This window comes from Melanerpes formicivorus, unplaced genomic scaffold, assembly GCF_026170545.1.
Source record: "Melanerpes formicivorus ecotype bairdi unplaced genomic scaffold, bMelFor1.0.p_v2 SCAF_16, whole genome shotgun sequence".
Lineage (NCBI taxonomy): Eukaryota > Metazoa > Chordata > Aves > Piciformes > Picidae > Melanerpes > Melanerpes formicivorus.
This window is the reverse complement of record NW_027142368.1, coordinates 557,864-584,373: the sequence shown is the minus strand read 5'-3', so window position 1 is coordinate 584,373 and position 26,510 is coordinate 557,864. Positions and strand designations below refer to the sequence as shown.

Here is a 26,510-nt window from a genome sequence, read left to right as displayed (position 1 = left end):
AACCCCTTCCATTTTAAACCCATTTAAAACCCCTTCCCCTTTAAACCCCTTCCCTTTTAAACCCATTTTATACCCCTTCCCCTTTAAACCTCCTTTAAACCCCTTCCCCTTTAAACCCCCTTTAAACCCCTTCCCCTTTAAACCCCCTTTAAACCCCTTCCCCTTTAACCCCCTTTTAAACCCCTTCCCCTTTAAACTTCTTCCCCTTTAAACCCCTTCCCCTTTAAACCCCTTTTAAACCCCTTCCCCTTTAAACTTCTTCCCCTTTAAACCCCTTTTAAACCCCTTCCCCTTTAAACCCATTTTAAAACCCCTTCCCCTTTAAACCCATGTTAACCCCCTTCCCCTTTAAGCCCATTTTAAACCCCTTCCCCTTTAAACCCCTTCCCTTTTAAACCCATTTTAAACCCCTTCCCCTTTAAACCTCCTTTAAACCCCTTCCCCTTTAAACTCCTTTTAAACCCCTTCCCCTTTAAACCCCTTCCCCTTTAAACCCCCTTTAAACCCCTTCCCCTTTTAACCCCTTTTAAACCCCTTCCCCTTTAAACTTCTTCCCCTTTAAACCCCTTCCCCTTTAAACCCCTTTTAAACCCCTTCCCCTTTAAACTTCTTCCCCTTTAAACCCCTTTTAAACCCCTTCCCCTTTAAACCCATTTTAAAACCCCTTCCCCTTTAAACCCATGTTAACCCCCTTCCCCTTTAAGCCCATTTTAAACCCCTTCCCCTTTAAACTCCTTTTAAACCCCTTCCCCTTTAAACTCCCCTTTAAACCCATGTTAAACCCATTCCCTTTAAACCCATGTTAAACCCCTTCCCCTTCAAACCCCTTTTAAACCCCTTCCCCTTTAAACCCATGTTAATCCCCTTCCCCTTTAAACCCATGTTAAACCCCTTCCCCTTCAAACCCCTTTTAAACCCCTTCCCCTTTAAACCCATGTTAAACCCCTTCCCCTTCAAACCCCTTTTAAACCCCTTCCCCTTCAAACCCCTTTTAAACCCCTTCCCCTTCAAACCCCTTTTAAACCCCTTCCCCTTGAATGCTGTGGTGAAAAGGAGCCAAACCAAATCAGCTGTGATTACATTCTTTTGGTGACATTTCTGCAGCTCCCTATTGTGTGACACCAGTGCTGCAATGCTAATAAACTGCTTAAACCCAACCTTATTACCAAGTAAAATCAACCCCAGAGACCCTTCTGCCTTGCCTGATTTCCCATCCCCATTTATAGAACACTGGTTTGCATTCATTGACCAGGGCTAAGGAAGCAGCAAGACTTGCAATCCAGGAGAGGAGCTGGAGGAGGCCTTGAGCACCCTGGGCTAGTGGAAGGTGTCCCTGCCCATGGCAGGGATGATCTTTAAGGTCCCTTCCAAACCATTCTATGATTCTGTCTATAGATCCCTCCACTACTCTGCTGCTCCCAGTGAGCTGAGAAACAGCTTTTAGCTATGGCAGCACTTATGTCAAGCCCTAACCTGCAGCCCACTGCCAGGGAGCTGCTACATGGCAGGAACTGCTCAGTGTGTGGAGCAACATAATGAGTGGAACTCAAACTGAAGAGCAGAGCACTGACACTCAGGCTGCTCAACAACTGCATGGACACAGAAGCATGATCTGAAGCAGGTTGGGTTAACCATACTATCACAGATTGGTTTGGAAGGGACTTTAAAGCTCATCTAGTTCCAAGCCCCCAGCATGGGCAGGGACACATCCCACCAGCCCAGGTTGCTCAAGGCCTCATCCAGCCTGGCCTTCAACACCTCCAGGAAGGGAGACCTTGGAGAATTGGAAATGATTTTGTACTCTTGAGAGCCTTCTACAGGCTGACAAACACAGAGAGCAGCCATGCAGGCACTGCTCTGAAGCTCTGGCAGCCTTGCAGAGCAGCAGGAACAGCCTATGCTCACTGTGGCAAAGGGGGGACAGGGACCCAATGCTGCTACCACCACTCAAAAGGTTCAACAGTAAGATGCTCTAGAATGGATGGCAATGGGACTGGAGAGCCATGGAGGCAGTTTGGTTGGAAGAGGTCTTTTAAGAACACCCAGCACTGCCAAGTCACCACCAAACCATGGCCCTCAGCACCACAGCCACACAGCTTTGAAACCCCTCCAGGGATGGGGACTCCACCACTGCCCTAGGCAGCTGGTCCAGGCCTTGACAAGCCTTTGGGGAATGAAATTGTGCAGGGGTGATGCTGAGGGCCATGGTTTAGTGGTGACCTGGCAGTGCTGGGTTAATGCTTGGGCTGGATGATCTTAAAGGTCTCTTCCATCCAAAACAATTCTATTTTCCTATGGTTGTGTTCTACAGCTGGTGCAGTAGGTTTGAACTAAACCTTCCTTAGGAATAGCTTCTTCAGTTTCATTGTGACTCCCTTCCTCACACTGGAGAGTGGCTCAGCATCACCTCAACATATCACAGAATGGGTTGTGTTGGAAGGGACCTTCAAGATCATCCAGTTCCAACCCCCTGACATGGGCAGGGACACCTCCCACTAGCACATGTTACTTATCCATCCTGGCCCTGAACACCTCCAAGCAGGGAGAATACACAACCTCCCTCAGAAACTGCTCACAAGTGCAGAAGTTGGAAAAGATTCAGTTTTCCCCCTTTGTCTTTAAAGCCAAATGTGAAAGAGGTTGCAAGGACTGAGCTATGCTGGCTTGCATCAGGAACAGTGTGGCCAGCAGGAGCAGGGAGGTCATTCTGCCCTGTGCTCAGCACTGCTTAGGCCACACCTTGAGTCCTGTGTCCAGTTCTGGGCCCCTCAGTTCAAGAAGGATGTTGAGATGCTGGAAGGTGTCCAGAGAAGGGCAACGAGACTGGGGAGGGGTCTGGAGCACAGCCCTGTGAGGAGAGGCTGAGGGAGCTGGGGTTGCTTAGCCTGGAGAAAAGGAGACTCAGGGGAGACCTCATTGCTCTCCACAACTCCCTGAAGGGAGGTTGGAGCCAGGTGGTGGTTGGGCTCTTCTCCCAGGCAGCCAGCACCAGAACAAGAGGACACAGTCTCAAGCTGTGCCAGGAGAGGTTTAGGCTGGAGGTTAGGAGGAAGTTTTACACAGAGAGAGTGATTGCCCATTGGAATGTGCTGCCCAGGGAGGTGGTGGAGTCACCATGCCTGGAGGTATCATAGTATCAGTCAGGGTTGGAAGGGAGCACAAGGATCATCCAGTCCCAACCCCCCTGCCATGGGCAGGGACACCCCACACTAGATCAGCCTGGCCACAGCCTCAGCCAGCCTGGCCTTAAACACCTCCAGGGACAGGGCCCCAACCACCTCCCTGCACAACCCATTCCAGGGCTTCACCACTCTCCTGGGGAAGAACTTCCTCCTCCCCTCCAGCCTCAATCTCCCCACCTCCAGCTTCATTCCATTCCCCCTAGTCCTAGCACTGCCTGAGATCCTGAGCAGTCCCTCCCCAGCCTTCTTGCAGGCCCCCTTCAGATACTGGAAGGAGGGGATTGGATGTGGCACTTGGTGCCATGGTTTAGTCATGAGGTGTTGGGTGACAGGTTGGACTTGATGATCCTCGAGGTCTCTTCCAACCTTGGTGATTCTGTGATTCTGTGTCTGGCAGGACAGGGCCCTGCTGCTTTCTTTTCATCACAGTTAACCCTGTCAGTGCCCCATGGACCTCTTACAAACTCATACACAGCCTCATGTATAAAGGATCAACCTGTCAAACCCTCAAATGCTGCTTTGTATTTGTGGAATCAATCAGAGGAAAACACAGCAAAGAGATTCTTGAAGCTATAGCTGAATGGTCTTTCAAGCAAGCATCCACATGGCTCTGTCAGTGTCACAGTATCACACTGGAGCTTGGGCTGCTTTAAATGGGGACACAGATTTAGCCTGGAACCAGCAGTGCTCTCCAAGGGATAACAGCCTGCCCCAGTTCTCATTGTCACACGAACTCCATTCAATACTCAACATCTCCACTCTGCTTAGACCACAGCTGGAGCTCTGGGGCCAGCTCTGGAGCCTCTGTGCCAGGAAGGCTCTGGAGGGGCTGGAAGGTGTCCAGAGCAGGGCCAGGAGGAGGAGCAGAGGGCTGGAGCTGCTCTGCTCTGCAGACAGCCTGAGAGAGTTGGGGTTGTGCAGGCTGGAGAGGAGAAGGCTCCCAGGAGACCTTCTGGTGGCCTTCCAGGAGCTGCAGGGGGCTGCAAGCAAGCTGGGGAGGGACTTTGGAGGCTGTCAGGGAGGGATAGGACTGGGGGGGATGGAGCAGAAGTAGAAGTGGGGAGCTTGAGATTGGCTGTGAGGAAGAAGTTGTTGGCCAGGAGGGTGGTGAGAGCCTGGCCCAGGTTGCCCAGGGAGGCGGTGGAAGCCTCCTGCCTGGAGGTGTTTGCAGCCAGGCTGGAGGTGGCTGTGAGCAACCTGCTGTGGTGTGAGGTGTCCGTGTCCATGTCCATGGCAGGGGGTTGGAGCTGGCTGAGCCTTGAGCTCCCTTCCAGCCCTGACAATCCTGTGAGTCTCTTCTCTCTCTCATTCCTGCCCTCCAAAATAAGAAATGAAAAGAAATCAGCACTCCATCACTTGCAGAGGAACATGCAGGAGGTCCAAGACAGCCCTGGAGTCCCTGGGGTGCCTGATTTGAGTGGAAGACAGGCTGTGAACCAGCCCCTCTGCTCCTCTGGGAGCAGCCAGGACAAAAGGAATGTGCTGCATTGCTATATATTATCCCAGGCAGCTATCCCATGGGAATGCACTTCCTATTCCCACACAGCCCACACTTCACAGCTGCAGAAGTCAAGGGATTGATATTCTGTGATATAAAGCCAGCCAGGACAGCTGGGGGAAGAGCAACCAAGGTGTGAGGTGAGGCTCCGCTGCAGCTCCAGAAAGCAAACACTGCTCCTCCTCCTTCCTATTCTGTGTGCTCCTGAGCTCTCCCCAAGCCCTCCCCATCTCTCTTTACAAAACCAGACCACAAAGCCAGTTCTGAGAGTGACTGCTGCAGGGCAGCACTTATCTCATAGGCTCCAAATAAGTGTTTCAGGGAGTTGTAGAATGGGTTGGGTTCAAAGGGACCTTCAACATGGTCCCATGGGCAGGGACACCTCCCACCAGCACAGGCTGCTCAAGGCCTCATCCAGCCTGGTCCTGAACACCTCCAGGCAGGAGGCAGCCACAGCCTCCCTGGGCAGCCTGTGCCAGAGTCTCCCCAGCCTCCCTCTCAACAATTTCTTCCTCCTCTCCACTCTCAGTCTCCTCTCTCCCAGCTCAAAGCCATTGTTCCTCAGCCTGGCACTCCCAGCCCATGTCCAAAGTCCCTCCCCAGCTCTTCTGGAGCCCCTTCAGGTACTGGCAGGCTGCTCTGAGGTCTCCCTGGAGCCTTCTCTTCTCCAGGCTGAGCAGCCCCCACATTTCTCCATCAAGAACAGAAAAGATGACAACCTAAGGCACAGGAGGAAGTGGGCTGCTGAAAAGCTCAGAGACTGCTGCCAGGTCACCAGGAGAAGCAAATTTAGGCCTTCTTCAAAGAAGATGAGTAAGAATGGCTTAGCTTAGGGCTGCCTTGAGTGCAGCAGCCTTCCCTTTCCACTTCCACAGCTGTGTGCTCTTCCACAGCATGGTGCCAACAAACCAGCTGGGAATTGTTGTAAAGAGCTTGTCTTGATGGGCCTTTGAATAATTAACACCCTGCCAAAGCACAGCCCCAGTAATGGATCCAGAGAGAATGCTTAGAATTGTTAGGGTTGGAAGGGACCTCAAGGATCATCTAGTTCCAGGATCACCTAGTTCCAGGATCACCTAGTTCCTGAGCTTCCCAGCTCAGGACTCCATGCACTGTGGCCCTGCACCTGGATGCTCACCAACCCCACTGAACTTGTCATTCCCTTGTCAGAGAGGGTTTGCTGCTGTGCCCATTCCTCAGCAGAAGGGACACAACAGACCCCATTCACTAGAGGAATGTTCTTAAGCCAGCTGCAATGCCCAGCTCTGCTGTCAGCAAAACCTGGGCTTCCAAATCCCCTTCCTGCCAGCCAAAACACCAAGAGCTCTAAACTCAGAATTGGCTCCAAATGACTGGAGGGTCTTGGGAGGCTCTCAGCTCCCACCCCTCCACCAGCTCCATGGAATGAGGAGAGTGCTGACTGAACTTCATAGCAAAGGATGCAGTAGCCACTCCAAAGCCCATCCATGTGACAGTGAAAGCCAATGAGAAGTGCCAGGGCCTCCCTCACTCAACCTCTTCTTGAGGCAGAAACAAACCACCATTGGTCCCTGCTTTACCCTGGGAAGAGTTTCCCATGGCCATGCATTTCTAATTAACAGAGAGCTGCCAGGAACTTGACAGCACTGCTGAATTTCTGTACAGGTGGATCTGTATCCCACAGAATCCCAGCAAGGGGCTTTGGAAGGGACCCCTGAGGATCACCCAGCCCAACCCCCTGCCCCAGCAGGGCACCCACAGCAGCAGTCTCCAAAGAAGACTCCACGACCACTCTGTGCACAATGCCCAGGGGGGGTTGGAAGCTCTCCACACCAGCAGACTCCACAACCTCTCTGGGCAGCCTGCTCCAGGCCTCCAGCAGCCTCACACCAAACAACTTTCTCCTCCTGCTCACATCCAACCTCCTGGCTGCCACTCTGTGCCCAGTGCCCCTTGTGCTGTCCCTGGGCACCACTGAGCCCCAGCCTCTTGCCCCCCACAGCTCCTTTAGCTCTTGCTGAGCATTGCTCAGCTGCCCTCTGGGGCTGCTCTTCTGCAGGCTCTCAGCCCCAGGGCTCTCAGCCTTTGCTGCTCCCAGAGCTGCTCCAGGCCCCTCAGCAGCTCTGCAGCCTCTTCTGGACTTCCTCCAGCAGTTCCCTGTCTCTCTTGAACTGGGGAGCCCAGAACTAGAGCCAGTCCTCCAGGTGTGTCCTCACTATACAGAGCAGAATGAGAATCTCCCTCGCTCCCTCTTGAGACTCCTTTCCTACTGCTGCACATAAAATTAGTAACACTTCTCATGTGCAGCTCTCAGTGGGGAGTGTTCCTTCACTGATTTCCCAAGGAGCTACATCAGCTGAATCTCTGTGGTGGACTTCCCTGGGCTAGCTCCTTCCCTGTACCAGTGCAGGTGGTATCACTGCTCTGCCCACAGGGAGAGCCAGCACACAGATCCTGCCCAGGCTGTACCCAGCAGCTTCAGGCTGTACCCAGCAGCCTCAGCCTGCTGCTGGTTTATTTATGCTGTGAGTAGGACTGCAAAGGTAGCACAGAGACAAGCTATTGATAGAATAGAATAGAACAGAACAGAACAGAATAGAACAGAATAGAATAGAATAGAATAGAATAGAATAGAATAGAATAGAATAGAATAGAATAGAATAGAATAGAATAGAATAGACCAGATTGGAAGAGACCTTCAAGATCATCAAGTCCAACCTATCATCCAACACTACCTAGACAACTAACCCATGGCACCAAGCACCCTATCAAGTCTCCTCCTGCAGAACTCCAATGATGGTGACTCCACCACCTCCCTGGGCAGCACATCCCAATGGGCAATCACTCTCTCTCTCTGTGCAGAACTTCCTCCTAACGTTCAGCCTAAACCTCCCCTGGTGCAGCTTGAGACTGTGTCCTCTTGTTCTGCTGATGGCTGCCTGGGAGAAGAGACCAACCCCCACCTGGCTCCAACCTCCCTTCAGGGAGTTGGAGAGAGCAAGAAGGTCTCCCCTGAGCCTCCTCTTCTCCAGGCTAAGCAACCCCAGCTCCCTCAGCCTCTCCTCACAGGGCTGTGCTCCAGACCCCTCCCCAGCTTTCTTGCCCTTCTCTGGACACCTTCCAGCAAGTCAACCTCCTTCTTAAACTGAGGGGCCCAGAACTGGACACAGGACTCAAGGTGTGGCCTAACCAGTGCTGAGCACAGGGCACAATGACCTCCCTGCTCCTGCTGGCCACACTCTTCCTGATGCAGGCCAGGATGCCATTGGCCCTCCTGGCCCCCTGGGCACACTGCAGGCTCATGTTCAGCCTACCATCAACCAGCACCCCCAGGTCCCTCTCTGCCTGGCTGCTCTCAGCCACTCTCACCCCAGCCTGTAGCACTGCCTGAGGTTGTTGTGGCCAATGTGCAGCACCTGGCACTTGGATGTGTTCAATCTCCTGCCCTTGGCCTCTGCCCATCTGTCCAGCCTGGCAAGGTCTCTCTGCAGAGCCTCTCTACCCTCCAGCAGATCAACTCCTGCCCCCAGCTTGGTGTCATCTGCAAATTCACTGCTGATGGACTCAATCCCCTCATCCAGATCATCAATGAAGATGTTAAAGAGCACAGGGCCCAGCACTGCTCCCTGGGGCACACCACTGGTGCCTGGCTGCCAGCTGGCTGTGGCACCATTCACCACCACTCTCTGGGCTCAGCTTCCAGCCAGTTCCTAACCCAGAAGTTGCTGTCATTTCCAATTCTGGGGCTCCCAGTGCAGGACATTGATCTGTAGGAGCAGGTCCAGAAGATGATCAGGTCCACAAAGATGGTCAGAAGCTGGGGAGCACATCCCCTATGGGGCCAGGATGGGAGAGTTGGGGCTGTTCAGCTGGGGAGGGACTTTGGACATGGGCTGGGAGTGCCAGGATGAGGAACAATGGCTTGGAGCTGGGAGAGAGGAGACTGAGAGTGGAGAGGAGGAAGAAATTGTTGAGAGTGAGGCTGGGGAGACTCTGGCACAGGCTGCCCAGGGAGGCTGCGGCTGCCTCCTGCCTGGAGGGGTTCAGGACCAGGCTGGATGAGGCCTTGAGCAGCCTGTGCTGGTGGGAGGTGTCCCTGCCCATGGCAGGGGGTTGGAGCTGGATGATGTTGAAGGTCCCTACCAACCCAACCCATTCTATGATCACTTCTTTTCCTCAGATCCCTTAAGCAGAGGAGCTCTTCCTGTCCTAGAGCCAATCTGGGCAGTCTCTATAATCCTTTTCCATGACTGCTCCTCTCCTACCTTCCTACCACTTCTAATGGCAACCAAAACTCAGCCTTAAACTCCCAGTGAGGTGAGGACATCAATTCATAAATATGACCAGAGGCTGCTTTCCAACAGCTTCCCTCTCCAGGGGCTGTATTTGGGGGTTGGATGCCCACTGCACATGAAGGAGAAGCCTTTATTGAGCTGTGGTGCATGATGTGCAGCTCTCTCTCCCAGGAGGTTACAAGTAATTCAGAATCCAATAATGCTCTCAAGTCATCTGAAATTGCTCCTGCTACTGCAATTACCCTGTGAATTAATTCCATGTTCCAGCCACAGCACACTGCCTGCTAGCCTGGCTCTTGCCAGGCCTTCAGCACTGCACTCAACAGTCACTCACAGAGCTCCCTCCTTCATTCAGAGCCTTTCTAGAATCACACAATGCTCTGGGTTGGAAGGGAGCCCCAAAGCTCATCCAGTCCAACCCCTCTGCACTCAGCAGGGACATCCTCCCCTAGATCAGGTTGCCCAGAGCCCTCTCCAGCCTCACCAGGGATGGAACATCAACCACCTCCCTGGGCAACCTGTTCCAGTGTTCCAGCAGCCTCCTGGTGCAGAACTTCCTCCTCACACCCAATCTAAATCTGCTCTGAAGTTTGAAGCCTTTGCCCTGCTCCTGTCCCTGCAGCCCTTGGCAAACAGTTCCTCTGCAGCCTTCTTGTAGCTCCCTTCAGGTCCTGGCAGGCTGCTATGTGGTCTCCCTGGAGCCTTCTCTTCTCCAGGCTAAACACCCCCAGCTCCCTCAGCCTGTCCTTGTAGCAGAGCTGCTCCAACCCCCTGAGCATTCCCATGGCCTCCTCTGGACCTGCTCCATCAGCTCCAGGTCCTTCCTGTGCTGAGGGCTCCAGACCTGCAGATAGCACTCCAGGTGAGGTCTCCAGGTGAGCAAAGTGGCAGAATCACCTCTCTGGCTCTGCTGGCCACACACCTTTGATGCAGCCCAGAAAGCCCTGGTGACCTCATACCCTTCTTCATCTTACTCTGTAACACACTGAATAGAGCCAGGCCTGCTGTTAATCCTCATTTCCTTCTGCTACCTTGTGTAACTAATCTGATTTGTTATTCTCTTCCTCTTTTGCCTTTCCACCTCAGAAGCAGTTGGTTATTGGCCATGGACCTGATGGCAAAACTTTGCCACCTACCCTGTGATTCCCAGGCTCCCCCAGTCTTCAGCTGTAAAAGACTTTGTTCACAGCATCACTAAGGTTGGAAAAGACCTCTAACTAAGGTCATCAGGTCCAACATTCTACCCACCACCTCCATGAGAAAAAACTTCTTTGCTTTGAGGGTACTGGAGGCCCTGGAGCAGGCTGCCCAGAGAGGTTGTGGAGCCTCCTTCCCTGGAGACCTTCAAAACCCACCTGGATGTATTCCTGTGTGACCTGCCCTGGCTGAGCCTGCTCTGGCAGGGAGCTTGGACTCAATGATCTCTGGAGGTCCCTTCCAACTCCCAGCCCTCTCTAATTCTATGCTTAAAGTCCTCCACGTTTACTTTGTATCATAGTATCATAGTATCAGTCAGGGTTGGAAGGGACCATAAGGATCATTCAGTTCCAACCCCCCTGCCATGGGCAGGGACACCCCACACTAGATCAGCCTGGCCACAGCCTCAGCCAGCCTGGCCTTAAACACCTCCAGGGACAGGGCCCCAACCACCTCCCTTCACAACCCATTGCAGGGCTTCACCGATCTCATGGTGAAGAACTTCCTCCTCACATCCAGCCTGAATCTCCCCACCTCCAGCTTTATTCCATTCCCCCTAGTCCTATCACTTCCACCTAGAATCTCCTCACACCTGAGCTGCAAGGAGCAGCTTGGAAGGGCAGTGAATCGCCTGCCCTGACTAAGGACACCTCCTTTGTAACAGCTCTCACACTGTAAACCTCTTTCTTGTAACTCCTGCTCCTTCTGCTGGGTGTCTCTTCTGACATGTTCCTGGTAAGGTTCATTGGCTTCTTTGCTTTTTTCATGGGGGGGCTTTGAGTTTGTTTTCCCTTCTACATGGCAGATGCACTTGGCAATATGTGTGACCTTGAGCCGTACACACGAGCAAGCCAGAGAGCCCGGTCCTGCCAGGCTGTTTATGCATTCTGAGAGAGCTCCTTCCAAGAGGGGTGTCTCAAGGAAGACAGAGGCATGATGTGCATACCAAGCCAAGTGCTTCATGATTTATTTATAGGGGAAAGGGGCATAAGGATTTGCTGAAGGGTGAAAGAAAAATGAAGACTCTGACTTACCTTGTCGGTGTAGACGAAGAACAGGATCACAACAGTGAGCTCCAACAGGAATACAATTAACAGCAGGATAAAAAACTGTCAAGAGAAGAAGGGGCAGGGGGGAAGGGGAAAAAAAAAGCAAACCCCATCAACATCGATTTCAGCTTTTGCTGGCCACACAATAGGTCTGTCGAGCAGCTCGGGCAGCGTGGGGAGTGGGAGATGCAGGCAGCGAGGCACAAAGCCGCTGTGGCACAGCAGAAGGGAAGGCACACGACTGAAAGAGCAGGCAAAGGGCTGGGCAGGGAGCACAGCATCTGGGCAGAGAGCACAGCAGCATCTGGGCACACACAAATGGCTCATTTCTGTCACTGGCTGCAGCAGAGGAGCACACAACCCCACAGAGATCCGTCCCCCCAGCAGCCCCGTGCTCTGTTTAACAGTGACCCTTCAGGACTCATCCCAGGGTAGGGGTTTCTCCATTTTGCTCCCCATTGACAAGGTAGCAGCAAACTCCACAGCTCAGACTTCAGATTGCAAGAGGAGGTAGCCAGGTCCATAAAGTCACAGCTGCTGTGAAGAGGAAGGGTGGCAGAAGTGAAAGGCACAGCACAAAGCTGCCTGCCAGGTTAGCTCCATGAGCGACACACCTCACCTTGCCACTGAAAAGGACTGATCAGTGCTGGGGACATCAAAGCAAAGCCAGCCCCTCTCTTTTTCTCCTCACAAACCATGGAACTGTTTAAAACCCAGCAGTCAGAAGCTCCATGGAGTGGATAAAAAACATCTTTTGATGCAGGGATTTCAGGTAGACTCTCTAAAGCCCTCAGCCTCTGCTGGACTGAGTGAGAGGAACTGTTGGCAAAGCCCTTCCCTCCTGCTTCCTGAGAAGATGCTGGGTGGGTGCTGCAGCACAGCTCTGGCAGCAGAAGCACCACAGGGGCTGCCTGGAGTTTGGAACAAGAACTGCCAGAGCATTACACGGAGCTCAGTTCTGCAGAGCTGGGTAAGGGAGAGACAGTAATTGCAGAGGCAGGCAAAGGTCCTGCTCCCTATAACACAACCTCCTTGCACTTAGCAGCCTGCAAGGCTGGGATTCTAAATCTGAGCAAGGCTGACTTAATTGAAATCCCACCCCAGGAGGAGGAAGCAGTGACCATCTCTTTAGCTTCAACCACAAGGCTGCACAGCCATGAAAGTTTAATAGCTGCAAAGAATTATCAGAGCCTCTTCACTGCCCTGCTAAGGCAAACCCAAACCCTTGAACTTCTGGATTCCTGTGATTGAAGCGGGGGGCAGGAGGTCAGGAAGGGGAAAATACCTTTCTCCACTAGCACAATGCCACTGCCTGCAGAGCTCATTGCATTTTGCCCCATGAGCCTTAAATGAAAGTTCACTTTTACCTCTTCCTGGCTAGCATCTCACACCTGCCTGACCCTAACACTGGATCCCATTAGCTCCCTGCTTTGAATCACAGACTTCATTCCCACTCCTGATCCAAGCTGATTTTCAGGCCATTACCACCCAGCCCTGAGCTTCTGGAGGGCTTTGCAAGCCAGCCTTGGTGCAGCCTGCTTCTTTCCTCATGTTAGGATTTCAGGCTGCTGCAGAGCACTGAGTGAAGCAGGACAAAGGCCAGAGGCTTTGCTGCCCTTCATTGGGCTGTGGAGGTACTTCTGCCCCATCCCTAGAGCATGGCTTCTCCAACAGGGGCATGCACACACTGCTGCCTCCCTGGGAAACTCCCTGGCATAGCCTGGGGCACAGCAGGCAGCTGCTAGAACAAAGAATGGAATGGAATGGAATGGAATGGAATGGAATGGAATGGAATGGAATGGAATGGAATGGAATGGAATGGAATGGAATGGAATGGAATGGAATGGAAGAAGAGAAGAGAAGAGAAGAGAAGAGAAGAGAAGAGAAGAGAAGAGAAGAGAAGAGAAGAGAAGAGAAGAGAAGAGAAGAGAAGAGAAGAGAAGAGAAGAGAAGAGAAGAGAAGAGAAGAGAAGAGAAGAGAGAGAAGAGAAGAGAAGAGAAGAGAAGGAGAAGAGAAGAGAAGAGAAGAGAATAAACCAGGTTGGAAGAAACCTTCCAGATCATCAAGTCCAACCTATCACCCAACACCACCTAATCAACTAACCCATGGCACCAAGCACCCTATCAAGCCTCCTCCTAAACACCTCCAGGGATGGGGACTCCACCACCTCCCCAGGCAGCACATTCCAATGGGCAATCACTCTCTCTGTGTAAAACTTCCTCCTAACCTCCAGCCTGAACCTCCCCTGGCACAGCTTGAGACTGTGTCCTCTTGTTCTGCTGCTGCTTGCCTGGGAGAAGAGCCCAACCCCCACCTGGCTCCAACCTCCCTTCAGGGAGTTGGAGAGAGCAAGAAGGTCTCCCCTGAGCCTCCTCTTCTCCAGGCTAAGCAACCCCAGCTCCCTCAGCCTCTCCTCACAGGGCTGTGCTCCAGGGAGGGTTGTACCCACTACAAACAGCCACCAACATTTCCCACCCCAGGAGCCCAATTCCTCCAGCTCATCATCTTGCCCAGCCTTCATTGTCTATGCTCACACATCCTGAGCTGGTTCCTGCCTAGAGGATAAAAGCTTTTGGAAGAACTTCAGAAACAGCACTTCAATTACTTCCAAGCATGAGGCAGGCTAAAGTGTCTTACTCTGGCCAGGTGAAATTTCTGATGGCTTAGCTGGAAATCCTCTCACCCTGTGGTGTTTAAAGCAGGGACCTGAAACAAAGCAGGGCTCCATTTCAGCCCTGTCCCTTTTGTCTTAGCCAGCCCTGAGTGGATTTCTGGGGGGAAGTGATTAGCCTTCCAAAGAAGTGCTCTTCACACATCCTGCAGAGATGAGAGGGCTCAGCAGCTAAGCCTTCAAAGTCCACCAGCACCACAAGCCCACTCACAGCCTTCCTGCAGCTCAGGTGTGACCATACAGCTCTCAAACCATCCCACAGAGCATCTGCCCTCCCTGTCCTGTGGCAGCCACACACCCCTGCAGTGCCTTTCTGCATCCCCACAGAGAACAGAACAGAATAGAATAGAATAGAATAGAATAGAATAGACCAGACCAGGTTGGAAGAGACCTTCAAGATCATCAAGTCCAACCTATCATCCAACACCACCTAATCAATTAACCCATGGCACCAAGCACCCTATCAAGTCTCCTCCTGAACATCTCCAGGGATGGGGACTCCACCACCTCCCTGGGCAGCACATTCCCATAGACAATCACTCTCTCTATGAAGAATTTCTTCCTAAAACCTCCAGCCTAAACCTCCCCTGGCACAGCCTGACACTGTGTCCTCTTGTTCTGGTGCTGGCTGCCTGGGAGAAGAGCCCAACCCCCACCTGGCTCCAACCTCCCTGCAGGGAGTTGGAGAGAGCAAGAAGGTCTCCCCTGAGCCTCCTCTTCTCCAGGCTAAGCAACCCCAGCTCCCTCAGCCTCTCCTCACAGGGCTGTGCTCCAGACCCCTCCCCAGCTTTCTTGCCCTTCTCTGGACACCTTCCAGCAGCTCAACATCTTTCCTAACCTGAGGAGCCCAGAACTGGACACAGGACTCAAGGTGTGGCCTCAGCAGTGCTGAGCACAGGGCACAATGACCTCCCTGCTCCTGCTGGCCACACTGTTCTTGATGCAGGCCAGGATGCCCTTGGCCTTCTTGTCCCCCTGGGCACACTGCAGGCTCATGTTCAGCCTACCATCAACCAGCACCCCCAGGTCCCTCTCTGCCTGGCTGCTCTCAGCCACTCTGCCCCCAGCCTGTAGCACTGCCTGGGGTTGCTGTGGCCAATGTGCAGCACCTGGCACTTGGATGTGTTCAATCTCCTGCCCTTGGCCTCTGCCCATCTGTCCAGCCTGGCAAGGTCCCTCTGCAGAGCCTCTCTACCCTCCAGCAGATCAACTCCTGCCCCCAGGAGCTGATGGCCTCCTGTCCTGCTGCACAGCACATGGCCTGCAAGAGCAGATGCAGCCAGCAAGTCGAATAAAATGCAGGGATCTGCTTTTGCTGTGCTCTCACGGAAGCTTTCCCTCCCCTCTCTGCAGCCACCAGCATGGAGACAGCACAGATGAAGCCAGGGAGGGACTTTGCAGGAGAAGGGGGAGCCTGAGGAAGAATGTTTGTAACAGCAGGTGGGGAATGGTTTGGTTGAGGACATGACTGGGGAGCAGAGGTCACTCCAGCTGCTGGCTGCTCCCCAGTGGTGCTCCCCAGTGCTAGGCACTGGAGCCTCTTTAATATCCTTCTTAATGACCTGGATGAGGGGATTCAAGCACCCTCACCAGATGACCCCAAGGTGTCACACCACACCAAGGTGGGTGTGAGTGCTGTGCTGGAGGCTAGGAAGGCTCTGCAGGGGGATCTGCACAGGCTGGATCCATGGCTTGAGGCCAGCTGTAGAAAACCCAACAAGGTCAAGCACTGGATCCTGCACTTGGATCACAACCACCCCACCTGAGCTTCTCACTCCCTGCATCTCCCTGAGAGGAGGCTGGAGACAGGCAGGGTTGGTGTCTTCTCCCCAAGAACAAGTTGCATCAAGTTGCAACAGAAGAGGTTTAGGGCAGACATGAGGACAATTTCTTTCCCTGAAAGGATTGTCAAGCTCTGGAACAGGGCAGTGGTGGAGTCCCCATCCCTGGAGGGGTTTCAAAGCCACCTAGATGTGGTGCTGAGGGGCATGGTTTGGTGGTGACCTGGCAGTGCTGGGTTAAGGGTTGGACTGGGTGATCTTAAAAGACCTCTTCCAAGCAAAATGATTCTGAGATCTGGTTACCAGTTTCAGAGAGACTGAACCTTCTGGCAGCAGGGATGGGAGCTGGAGAGACCAGAGGCAAAGGCCTGAGCAGCTGCAGGGGCCATGCACACCTGGGAGGGGACAGCAGCTTGTGGAGGACCTCATGCTGGAGCCATGGAAAAGAGAAATAAATGAGCAGCTTGCACTGCCCCTGTGACCAAGTGAAACGTGCAGGGGGTGCACTGGAGGCTGGCAAGGGGGGAGGAGGGACCCTGAGCTGTTTCCTCAGGTGGGCAACTGTCAGCATTGCTCAATGCCAGAACCAGTAATTAAAAGCTGATCATCATTAGCAATAAATTAAGTGACATTTCATGACTCAGGAGTGTTTCCCCCTGCAACAACCAAGTCACACAAAGCTGCTAAAGGCTCCATCTTAGGTCTGGAGCAGGCAGCTGTTGTAGGTAGATCTTCTGGGGAGACCATGGTGGTCCCTTCTTCAGTTCATGCTAGACAAACAGGTAGGACACTGAAAGTGACTGGCTTGAGAGCAGCCCTGGAGAAAAGGCCTTGGGGGTGCTGGGGGAGGAGAAGCTCAGCAGGAGCCAGCAGGGAGCACTTGCAGCCCAGAGAGCCAAGCAGAGCCTGGGCTGCAGCAGCAGAAGTGTGGCCAGCAGGGCCAGGGAGGGGATTCTGCCCCTCTGCTCCACTCTGCTGGACCACAGCTGGAGCTCTGGGGCCAGCTCTGGAGCCTCTGTGCCAGGAAGGCTCTGGAGGGGCTGGAAGGTGTCCAGAGAAGGGCAAGGAGGAGGAGCAGAGGGCTGGAGCTGCTCTGCTCTGCAGACAGCCTGAGAGAGTTGGGGTTGTGCAGGCTGGAGAGGAGAAGGCTCCCAGGAGACCTTCTGGTGGCCTTCCAGGCTCTGAAGGGGGCTCTAAGCAAGCTGGGGAGGGACTTTGGAGGGGGCCAGCGGGGGATAGGGGTCTGGGACACCTCTGAGTGGGACAGAAATCAGGCCTGGGAAAGGGAGTCAGCATGGGCACTGGCAGGACTCAAGGTGTGGCCTAAGCAGTGCTGAGCACAGGGCACAATGACCTCCCTGCTCCTGCTGGCCACACTGCTCCTGATGCAGGCCAGGATGTCCTTGGCCTTCTTGGCCCCCTGGGCACACTGCTGGCTCGTGTTCAGGCAGCTGTCAATCAGCACCCCCAGGTCCCTCTCTGCCTGGCTGCTCTCAGCCACTCTGCCCCCAACCTGTAGCTCTGCCTGGGGTTGCTGTGGCCAAAGTGCAGCCCCTGGCACTTGGACTTGTTGAATGCCATCCTGTTGGCCTCTGCCCATCTGTCCAGCCTGGCAAGGTCCCTCTGCAGAGCCCTTCTGCCCTCTACCTGACCAACATCTGCTCCCAGCTTGCTGTCAGCTGCAAACTTGCTGCTGACTGACTCAATGCCCTCATCCAGATCATCAATGAAGATGTTAAAGAGCACAGGGCCCAGCACTGATCCCTGGGGCACACCACTGGTGCCTGGCTGCCAGCTGGCTGTGGCACCATTCACCACCACTCTCTGGGCTCAGCCTCCAGCCAGTTCCTAACCCAGCTCAGAGAGCTGCTGTCCCAGCCAGGGGCTGACAGCTTGGCCAGGAGTGTGCTGTGGGGGGATGGTGTCCAAGGCCTTGCTGCAGTCGAGGCAGACCACATCCACAGCCTGCTCCACATCCATCACCTCCAACCTTCCTTCCATGCTTAGAGCCTCCACAACTTCTCTGGGCACCTTTTCCCAGTGCCTGTGAACAGTGAACCAAAATGAATGTGCCCTGCCTAGAAAGTCAATACCCAGCTCAGCAGGATTCTGCTTTTCCTTCATGGAGAAGTATTTGTGGGGTTAAACAAAATCTCTGGGTTTATCTTTCTCACTCTCTGCATTTAGTGAGCTGAAGTCCAGTGCTGCCACAGAAAACTAACAGGAATTAGCAAGCCCTGGGTGCAGACAGTGGAGACATGCACTGCATCTTTCAGCGCAAAGGTAAATGAGGTGAAGTCAGCCTCAGGGTGGAGGGTTCAAAATCACCCCCTGGCCAAAGCTACAAGCACTTAGATGTCAGATTTATCATCCTGCCCCTCTCTGCAGAAGAGCCTCACCTGAACAGTTAGAAGTGTGTACCCAGGGAGCCAAGAAGGCCAATGGCATCCTGGCCTGCATCAGGAGCAGTGTGGCCAGCAGGAGCAGGGAGGTCATTGTGCCCTGTGCTCAGCACTGCTTAGGCCACACCTTGAGTCCTGTGTCCAGTTCTGGGCTCCTCAGGCTAAGAAAGAGGTTGAGAGACTTGAAGGTGTCCAGAGAAGGGCAAGAAAGCTGGGGAGGGGTCTGGAGCACAGCCCTGTGAGGAGAGGCTGAGGGAGCTGGGGTTGCTTAGCCTGGAGAAGAGGAGGCTCAGGGGAGACCTTCTTGCTCTCTCCAACTCCCTGCAGGGAGGTTGTAGCCAGGTGGGGGTTGGGCTCTTCTCCCAGGCAACCAGCACCAGAACAAGAGGACACAGTTTCAAGCTGTGCCAGGGGAGGTTTAGGCTGGATATTAGGAAGAAATTCATCCCAGCAAGAGAGATTGGCCATGGGAATGTGCTGCCCAGGGAGATGGTAGAGTCACCATCTCTGGAGGTGTTTAGGAGGAGCCTGGCTGAGGCACTTGGAGCATTGATTTAGTTGTCAGGAGGTGTTGGGTGACAGGTTGGACTTGCTGATCTCTGAGGTCTCTTCCAACCATATTGATTCTATGATTCTATGAACCCAAACCAACGTGCCAGGAAGTAAAATTGGAGGCTTCAGAGGGAGCTGGCTGCAGAGCCTGCACACTTCAGCACACTTTCTGACCCACCAGGACCTGCTCCTCTGCTCCCAAAGCATCATCCAACAAAAGTTCACTTCCAGTTCCACCCTCAGTATTGCTCTCCACAGCTCCCTGAAACAAGGTCAGTGTTGGCCTCCTCTCCCAAGCAACTAACCACAGGACAAGAGGGAGTGGTCTCAAGCTGTACCAGGGTAGGTTTAGCCTGGACATCAGGAAGAAATTCTTTACTGCAAGAGTGGTCAGGCATTGGCACAGGCTGCCCAGGGAGGTGGTGGAGTCCCCATCCCTGGCTGTGTTCAAGGAACAGATGTAGCACTTTGGGACATGGGCTGGTGGTCAAGGAAATGTTGAGTAGAAGAGTAGACTTGATCTTGGAAGTCTTTTCCAACTTTAATAACTCTGTGGTTTATGATCCCAAAGGGAATGATGCTCAGCCTGGGGCCAGACCCAGCCTGGCATATCCCATTCCTGGCATATCTTCCCTTTGAGGCTGCTGGGGCCCAGGAGCAGGCTGCCCAGAGAGGTTGTGGAATCTCTTTCTCTGGAGACATTCCAAACCCATCTGGATGACTTCCTGTGCACCTTGGGCTAGGCAAAGCTGCACTAGCAGTGGGTTGGACTAGATGATCTCCCAGAAGTCCCTTCCAACCCCTTACCATTCCATGATTCAAATATGGAGAGGAGAAACAGAAGCTGACAAAGGGCTCACAGCCCCTAGCCCCCACCATGCCTGCTGGAAACTCTCCCAGCTCCTCTTCAAAGGAGTTCTCTCTCACTGTGGTGATAAATAGAGAGCAGGATAAAAATGAGTTTTGCTTTGGTTCACTGGGGCTGCAGACTGTTGGGATAATCAAGATTTATGCATGGAGAAACAACAAGCCCAGAGCAAAGCATTCCAGGTAGAACTCCATGGAAGAAGATTAATCTGACCTTGTAGAGAGAGATGCTTTGCCACCCTGCTTGTCAAATAAGGGGATGCAACCCAACAGAGGTGCACTGGAGGGGTACCTGCTGCACAGCTCCTCATAAATCACCCCTGAAATAACCCCCCAGAGGCTGTGATGAGGAGGGAGGTAAAGCTGACACTTTTCTGCCTAGCTTCCACTGCTAGAAGAAGAAGAAAACTAAGGCTGGGCTCTCAGCTGTTACCTTCATGTTCTACCAACCTTTCCTGGAGGTTCCTATTAAAGAAGCAGAGAATAGGAAGCAAGCAGCTGCTGCCAAGTCTGCCTTATAGCTACACATCACAGGCTCATAGGATGTTAGGGATTGGAATGGACCTCTGGAGATCACTGAGTCCAACCCCCCTGCCAGAGCAGGAGCAGAGAATCCAGCACAGGTCACACAGAACACATCCAGACAGGGCTGGGAAGGCTCCAGAGAAGGAGACTCCACAACCTCTCTGGGCAGCCTGCTCCAGGGCTCTGGGAGCCTCACAGTGTAGAAGTTCCTCCTCATGCTGAGGTGGAACCTCCTGTGCTGCAGTTTCCATCCATTGCCTCTTGTCCTATCCCAGGGCACAGTGAGCAGAGGCTGTCCTTGTCCCTTCCTTCCTGACCCCTGGTCCTCAGATATTGATAGACATTGATCAGATCCCCTTCTCCTCTCCAGACTAAACAGCCCTCCTGATTCCAGAGAGAAAAATCTAATAGAGAAGAGGTCTCACCTTGCAACTACATCCACATTGGAGCTCTGTTAGGCTTTTGACCCAGCAGATTCAGTCCCTTCATTCACCCTTTTAATAGCAGTGGGGGAATTGAGAACTGTTCCCTGTGTGCACGTTCAAAGCATGTCTCCATCACAGCTCACAGAGGCACTGAGCAACAAGTGCCTTCTACTTCCCTCCCAAACAAGTTGTTCTGCTGCCTCAGGTGGAACAGGCACTTGCCTCTCTGCATGGTGATTGATCATCACACACTAATCCACAGGACTGGGGCTTCTCCTGGGGGTGTACAAGGAATAGTTTGCTCAGGGAAGTTGTGGATACCTCCTTCCTGGGGCTGGACAAGGCCAGCCTGGATGAGGCCTTGAGCAAGCTGGGCTGGGGGGGAGGTGTTCCTGCCCATGGCAGGGGGTTGGAGTAGATGTCTAAGTACCTTCAACCTAAGCCAAACTATGATTCTGCTTCCTCACTGCCTCTCCACCCCAAAAGTTCCATCACATTGCCCAAATTTCCCTTCCATCCATGTCAGGAGTTCTCAGATTGAGAGACAGCTGAGAACCAACTGAGAGAGAGCTGGGAGCCAACTGAGAGAGAGCTGAGAACCAACTGAGAGAGAGCTGAGAACCAACTGAGAGAGAGCCAGGAACCAAGCAAGAGAGAGCTGAGAACCAACTGAGAGAGGGAGAGCCAGGAACCAACTGAGAGAGAGCTGAGAACCAACTGAGAGAGAGCCAGGAACCAAGCAAGAGAGAGCTGAGAACCAACTGAGAGAGAGAGAGCCAGGAACCAACTGAGAGAGAGCTGAGAACCAACTGAGAGAGAGCCAGGAACCAAGCAAGAGAGAGCTGAGAACCAACTGAGAGAGGGAGAGCCAGGAACCAACTGAGAGAGAGCTGAGAACCAACTGAGAGAGAGCCAGGAACCAAGCAAGAGAGAGCTGAGAACCAACTGAGAGAGAGAGAGCCAGGAACCAACTGAGAGAGAGCTGAGAACCAACTGAGAGAGAGCCAGGAACCAAGCAAGAGAGAGCTGAGAACCAACTGAGAGAGGGAGAGCCAGGAACCAACTGAGAGAGAGCTGAGAACCAACTGAGAGAGAGCTGGGAACCAACTGAGAGAGAGCTGAGAACCAACTGAGAGAGAGCTGGGAACCGACTGAGAGAGAGCTGAGAACCAACTGAGAGAGAGCCAGGAACCAAGCAAGAGAGAGCTGAGAACCAACTGAGAGAGGGAGAGCCAGGAACCAACTGAGAGAGAGCTGAGAACCAACTGAGAGAGAGCCAGGAACCAACCAAGAGAGAGCTGAGAACCAACTGAGAGAGAGCCTGAAGCAGAGCAGGCAGAGGGGAGACCTCCTCCATGACTCCTGAAAGGAGGATGGAGTCAAGTGGGGCTTGGTCTCTTCTTCCAAGCATGAAGTGACTGACAAGAGGAAATGGCTTCCAGTTGCTACAGAGAAGGTTTAGCTTGGTCATGAGGAACAATTTCTTCCCCAAAAGGGTTGTCAAGCCCTGGTCCAGGCTGCCATCCTGGCCTGCATCAGGAACAGTGTGGCCAGCAGGAGCAGGGAAGTCATCCTGCCCTGTGCTCAGCACTGGTTAGGCCACACCTTGAGTCCTGTGTCCAGTTCTGGGCTCCTCAATTCAAGAAGGACATTGAGAGACTTGAAGGTGTCCAGAGAAGGGCAAGAAAGCTGGGGAGGGGTCTGGAGCACAGCCCTGTGAGGAGAGGCTGAGGGAGCTGGGGTTGCTTAGCCTGGAGAAGAGGAGGCTCAGGGGAGACCTTCTTGCTCTCTCCAACTCCCTGAAGGGAGGTTGGAGCCAGGTGGGGGTTGGGCTCTTCTGCTAGGCAAGCAGCACCAGAACAAGAGGACACAGTCCTCCACATAAGAAGTTCTTCCCAGCAAGAGAGATTGCCATTGGAATGTCCCCATCCCTGGAGGTGTTTAGGAAGAGCCTGGATGAGGCATGGTTTAGTTGATCAGATGGTGCTGGGTGAGAGGTTGGACTTGATGATCTCAAAGGTCTTTTCCAACCTGACTAATCCTCTCCTCTCCTCTCCTCTCCTCTCCTCTCCTCTCCTCTCCTCTCCTCTCCTCTCCTCTCCTCTCCTCTCCTCTCCTCTCCTCTCCTCTCCTCTCCTCTCCTCTCCTCTCCTCTCCTCTCCTCTCCTCTCCTCTCCTCTCCTCTCCTCTCCTCTCCTCTCCTCTCCTCTCCTCTCCTCTCCTCTCCTCTCCTCTCCTCTCCTCTCCTCTCCTCTCCTCTCCTCTCCTCTCCTCTCCTCTCCTCTCCTCTCCTCTCCTCTCCTCTCCTCTCCTCTCCTCTCCTCTCCTCTCCTCTCCTCTCCTCTCCTCTCCTCTCCTCTCCTCTCCTCGCATTTTTAAGGACAGGTTTTCCCAGAGAGCTGTTTTATGACCACCTGGTGCACAGCTTCCCCAGAACAAGCAGTGGTGTGGCACAGATCTGATCAGCACCCACAAAAAGGAAGGGGGGGGGGGGAGCAGGGGATTCAAAAAATAACAAAAGAAACTTTCCTCCAGTCCTGAGAGCAGAAGTGTTTAATGTATCAGCAGCTGTCACAAGCAGTTTCACAGGAATTCCCCACAGGCAGTTTGATCTGATGGTTTAATAGGGAGTGGGAACATAATGAAAGGCTCACTTAGGGTTTGCAATTTTGCTTTGATTTTCTTTCTTTTATTCTTTTACTTTTTTTTTTTTTTTTTTTTCCCCTCAAGGAAGTGAAGAAAGAGAGGAGAACAGCAGAGAATAAAAACCAGGGGAAAGGGAAACTCCTCCTTCTGCAGGTGGAAGACTTGAGCAGAAGAAAGACAAAGCAAGGAGTGAAAAATGCCTGGAGAGTGGCCAGGCAGCACCAATAACTGCAGTGATAATCACAGAATCAGAGACACAGAATCACCAAGGTTGGAAGAGACCTCAAAGATCATCAAGTCCACCATGGACTCCACCACCTCCCTGGACAGCACATTCCAATGGCCAACAACTCTCTCTGGGAAGAACTTTCTCCTCACCTCCAGCCTAAAGTTCCCCTGGCACAGCTTGAGACTGTGTCCTCTCGTTCTGGTGCTGCTTGCCTGGGAGAAGAGACCAATCCCCACCTGGCTACAACCTCCCTTCAGGGAGTTGGAGAAGGCAAGAAGGTCTCCCCTAAGCCTCCTCTTCTCCAGGCTAAGCAACCCCAGCTCCCTCAGCCTCTCCTCACAGGGCTGTGCTCCAAGCCTCTCCCCAGCTTTCTTGCCCTTCTCTGGACACCTTCCAGCAAGTCAACCTCCTTCCTAACCTGAGGAGCCCAGAACTGGACACAGGACTCAAGGTGTGGCCTAACCAGTGCAGTGTACAGGGGCAGAAGGACCTCCCTGCTCCTGCTGGCCACACTGTTCCTGATGCAGGCCAGGATGCCCTTGGACTTCTTGGCCCCCTGGGCACACTGCTGGCTCATGTTTAGGCAGCTGTCAATCAGCACCCCCAAGGTTCTTTGTTCTACAACCCATATAATCCTTGTTAGGTGACTTTAAATGCTTCTGAAAATAAGAAGTGAATCTACAGCCCCATCTGAATTCAGCTTATGTATAGTACAAGTAATCTGTTGGAGTACTGACATATTTTAAGGGAAATGTAATTAGAATAGAATAGAATAGAATAGAATAGAATAGAATAGAATAGAATAGAATAGAATAGAATAGAATAGACCAGGTTGGAAGAGACCTTCAAGATCATCGAGTCCAACCTATCAACCAGTCCAACACTCCTAAAAAACTTCTGTGTATTGATCCACAACAGGAGCCTTACAACAGGAGGAAAAGGGCAGCTTGCTCCCACTGATTCCCACCAGAATGGATTCTGCAACTAGCACCAGAGATTTTGCTGCCTTTTGGTTTATAGAATTACAGAATTATCAGGGCTGGAAGGGAGCTCAAGGCTCAGCCAGCTCCAACCCCCTGCCATGGGCAGGGACACCTCACACCACAGCAGGTTGCTCACAGCCACCTCCAGCCTGGCTGCAAACACCTCCAGGCAGGAGGCTTCCACCACCTCCCTGGGCAACCTGGGCCAGGCTCTCACCACCCTCCTGGCCAACAACTTCTTCCTCACAGCCAATCTCAAGCTCCCCACTTCTAGTTCTGCTCCATCCCCCACAGTCCTATCCCTCCCTGACACCCTCCAAAGTCCCTCCCCAGCTTGCTTGGAGCCCCCTGCAGCTCCTGGAAGGCCACCAGAAGATCTCCTGGGAGCCTTCTCCTCTCCAGCCTGCACAACCCCAACTCTCTCAGGCTGTCTCCATGGCAGAGCAGCTCCAGCCCTCTGCTCATCCTCCTGGCCCTGCTCTGGACACCTTCCAGCCCCTCCAGATCCCTCCTGGCACAGAGGCTCCAGAACTGGCCCCAGAGCTGCAGCTGTGGTCTCAGCAGAGTGGAGCAGAGGGGCAGAATCCCCTCCCTGGCCCTGCTGGCCACACTTCTCTGGCTGCAGCCCAGGCTCTGCTTGGCTCTCTGGGCTGCAAGTGCTCCCTGCTGGCTCCTGCTGAGCTTCTCCTCCCCCAGCATCCCCAAGGCCTTACCTTCAGGGCTGCTCTCCAGCCAGTCCCTGCCCAGCCTGTATCAGTGCTTGGGATTGCCCTGCCCCAGCTGCAGGACCTTGCCCCTGGTCTTGTTGAACCTCATGAGGTTGGCTTGGCATCAGCTCTGCAGTCTGTCCAGGTCCCTCTGAATGGATCCACTCCCTCCAGCCTTGAGGCTGCACTCAATGCCACTGTACATGTCACTGACAAAGATGTTAACCAAGCCTGGTCCCAGTACTGATCCCTGAGGTACTCCACTCATCACTGGCTTCCACTTCTGCTAGTTCCATACCACAGCTCTCCCTTGCAGCACCATGCACACTTCCTTGCTGCTCACAGTAGTTTAGACTTCTTGAAGGTTTATGATCAAGAGATTCATTAGGGTTAGAAGAGACCTCTAAGATCATTGAGTCCAATTGTTAACCCAGCACTGCCAGGTCACCACTAAACCATGGCCCTCAACACCACATCTCCACAGCTTCACTGTCCCTCCAGGGATGGAGACTCCACCACTGCCCTGGGCAGCCTGGGCCAGGCCTTGACAACCCCTTTGGGGAAGAAATTGTTCCTCATGTCCATCTTAAACCTCCTCTGGTGTAACTTGAGGCCATTTCCTTTCATCCTGTCACTTGTTCCTTGGGAGAAGAGACCAACCCCAGGCAGAAAGGGACCTGGGGCTGCTGACTGACAGCTGCCTAAACATGAGCCAGTAGTGTGCCCAGGTGGACAAGGAGGCCAATGGCATCCTGGCCTGCATCAGGAAGAGTGTGGCCAGCAGGAGCAGGGAGGTCATTGTGCCCTGTGCTCAGCATTGTTTAGGCCACACCTTGAGTCCTGTGTCCAGTTCTGGGCTCCTCAGGTTAGGAAGGAGGTTGAGCTGCTGGAAGGTGTCCAGAGAAGGGCAAGAAAGCTGGGGAGGGGTCTGGAGCACAGCCCTGTGAGGAGAGGCTGAGGGAGCTGGGGTTGCTTAGCCTGGAGAAGAGGAGGCTCAGGGGAGAACTTCTTGCTCTCTCCAACTCCCTGAAGGGAGGTTGGAGCCAGGTGGGGGTTGGGCTCTTCTCCCAGGCACCCAGCACCAGAACAAGAAGCTGTGCCAGGGGAGGTTTAGGCTGGAGGTGAGGAGAAAGTTCTTCCCAGCAAGAGAGATTAGCCATGGGAATGTGCTGCCCAGGGAGGTGGTGGAGTCCCCATCCCTGGAGGTGTTTAGGAAGAGCCTGGATGAGGCACTTGGTGCCATGGTTTAGTTGATCAGATGGTGCTGGGTGATAGGTTGGACTGGATGATCTCTGAGGTCTTTTCCAACCTGGCTAATTCCATTCTATTCTATTCTAAGAAGGGGACAAGAGGGAATGGATTGGAGTTTGAAGAGGGGAGATTGAGACTGGAAATGAGGAAGAAATTGTTGGCAGTGAGGCTGGGGAGACTCTGGCACAGGCTGCCCAGGGAGGCTGTGGCTGCCTCCTGCCTGGAGGTGTTGAGGACCAGGCTGGATGAGGCCTTGAGCAGCATGTGGTG

At 53.3% G+C, this 26,510-nt stretch overlaps 1 protein-coding gene across 5 annotated transcripts in view; it reads right to left on the bottom strand.

Moving 5' to 3' along the window:
* The window catches only part of TSPAN4 (tetraspanin 4), a 628,454-nt gene that overhangs the window by 65,589 nt on the left and 536,355 nt on the right, over positions 1-26,510 (bottom strand). For all 5 annotated transcript variants that reach the window (XM_068147771.1, XM_068147773.1, XM_068147772.1 and 2 more), the window contains one exon: positions 11,186-11,260. In XM_068147771.1, the coding sequence (XP_068003872.1) occupies positions 11,186-11,260 (75 nt within the window). The remainder of the gene's footprint in view (positions 1-11,185; positions 11,261-26,510) is intronic.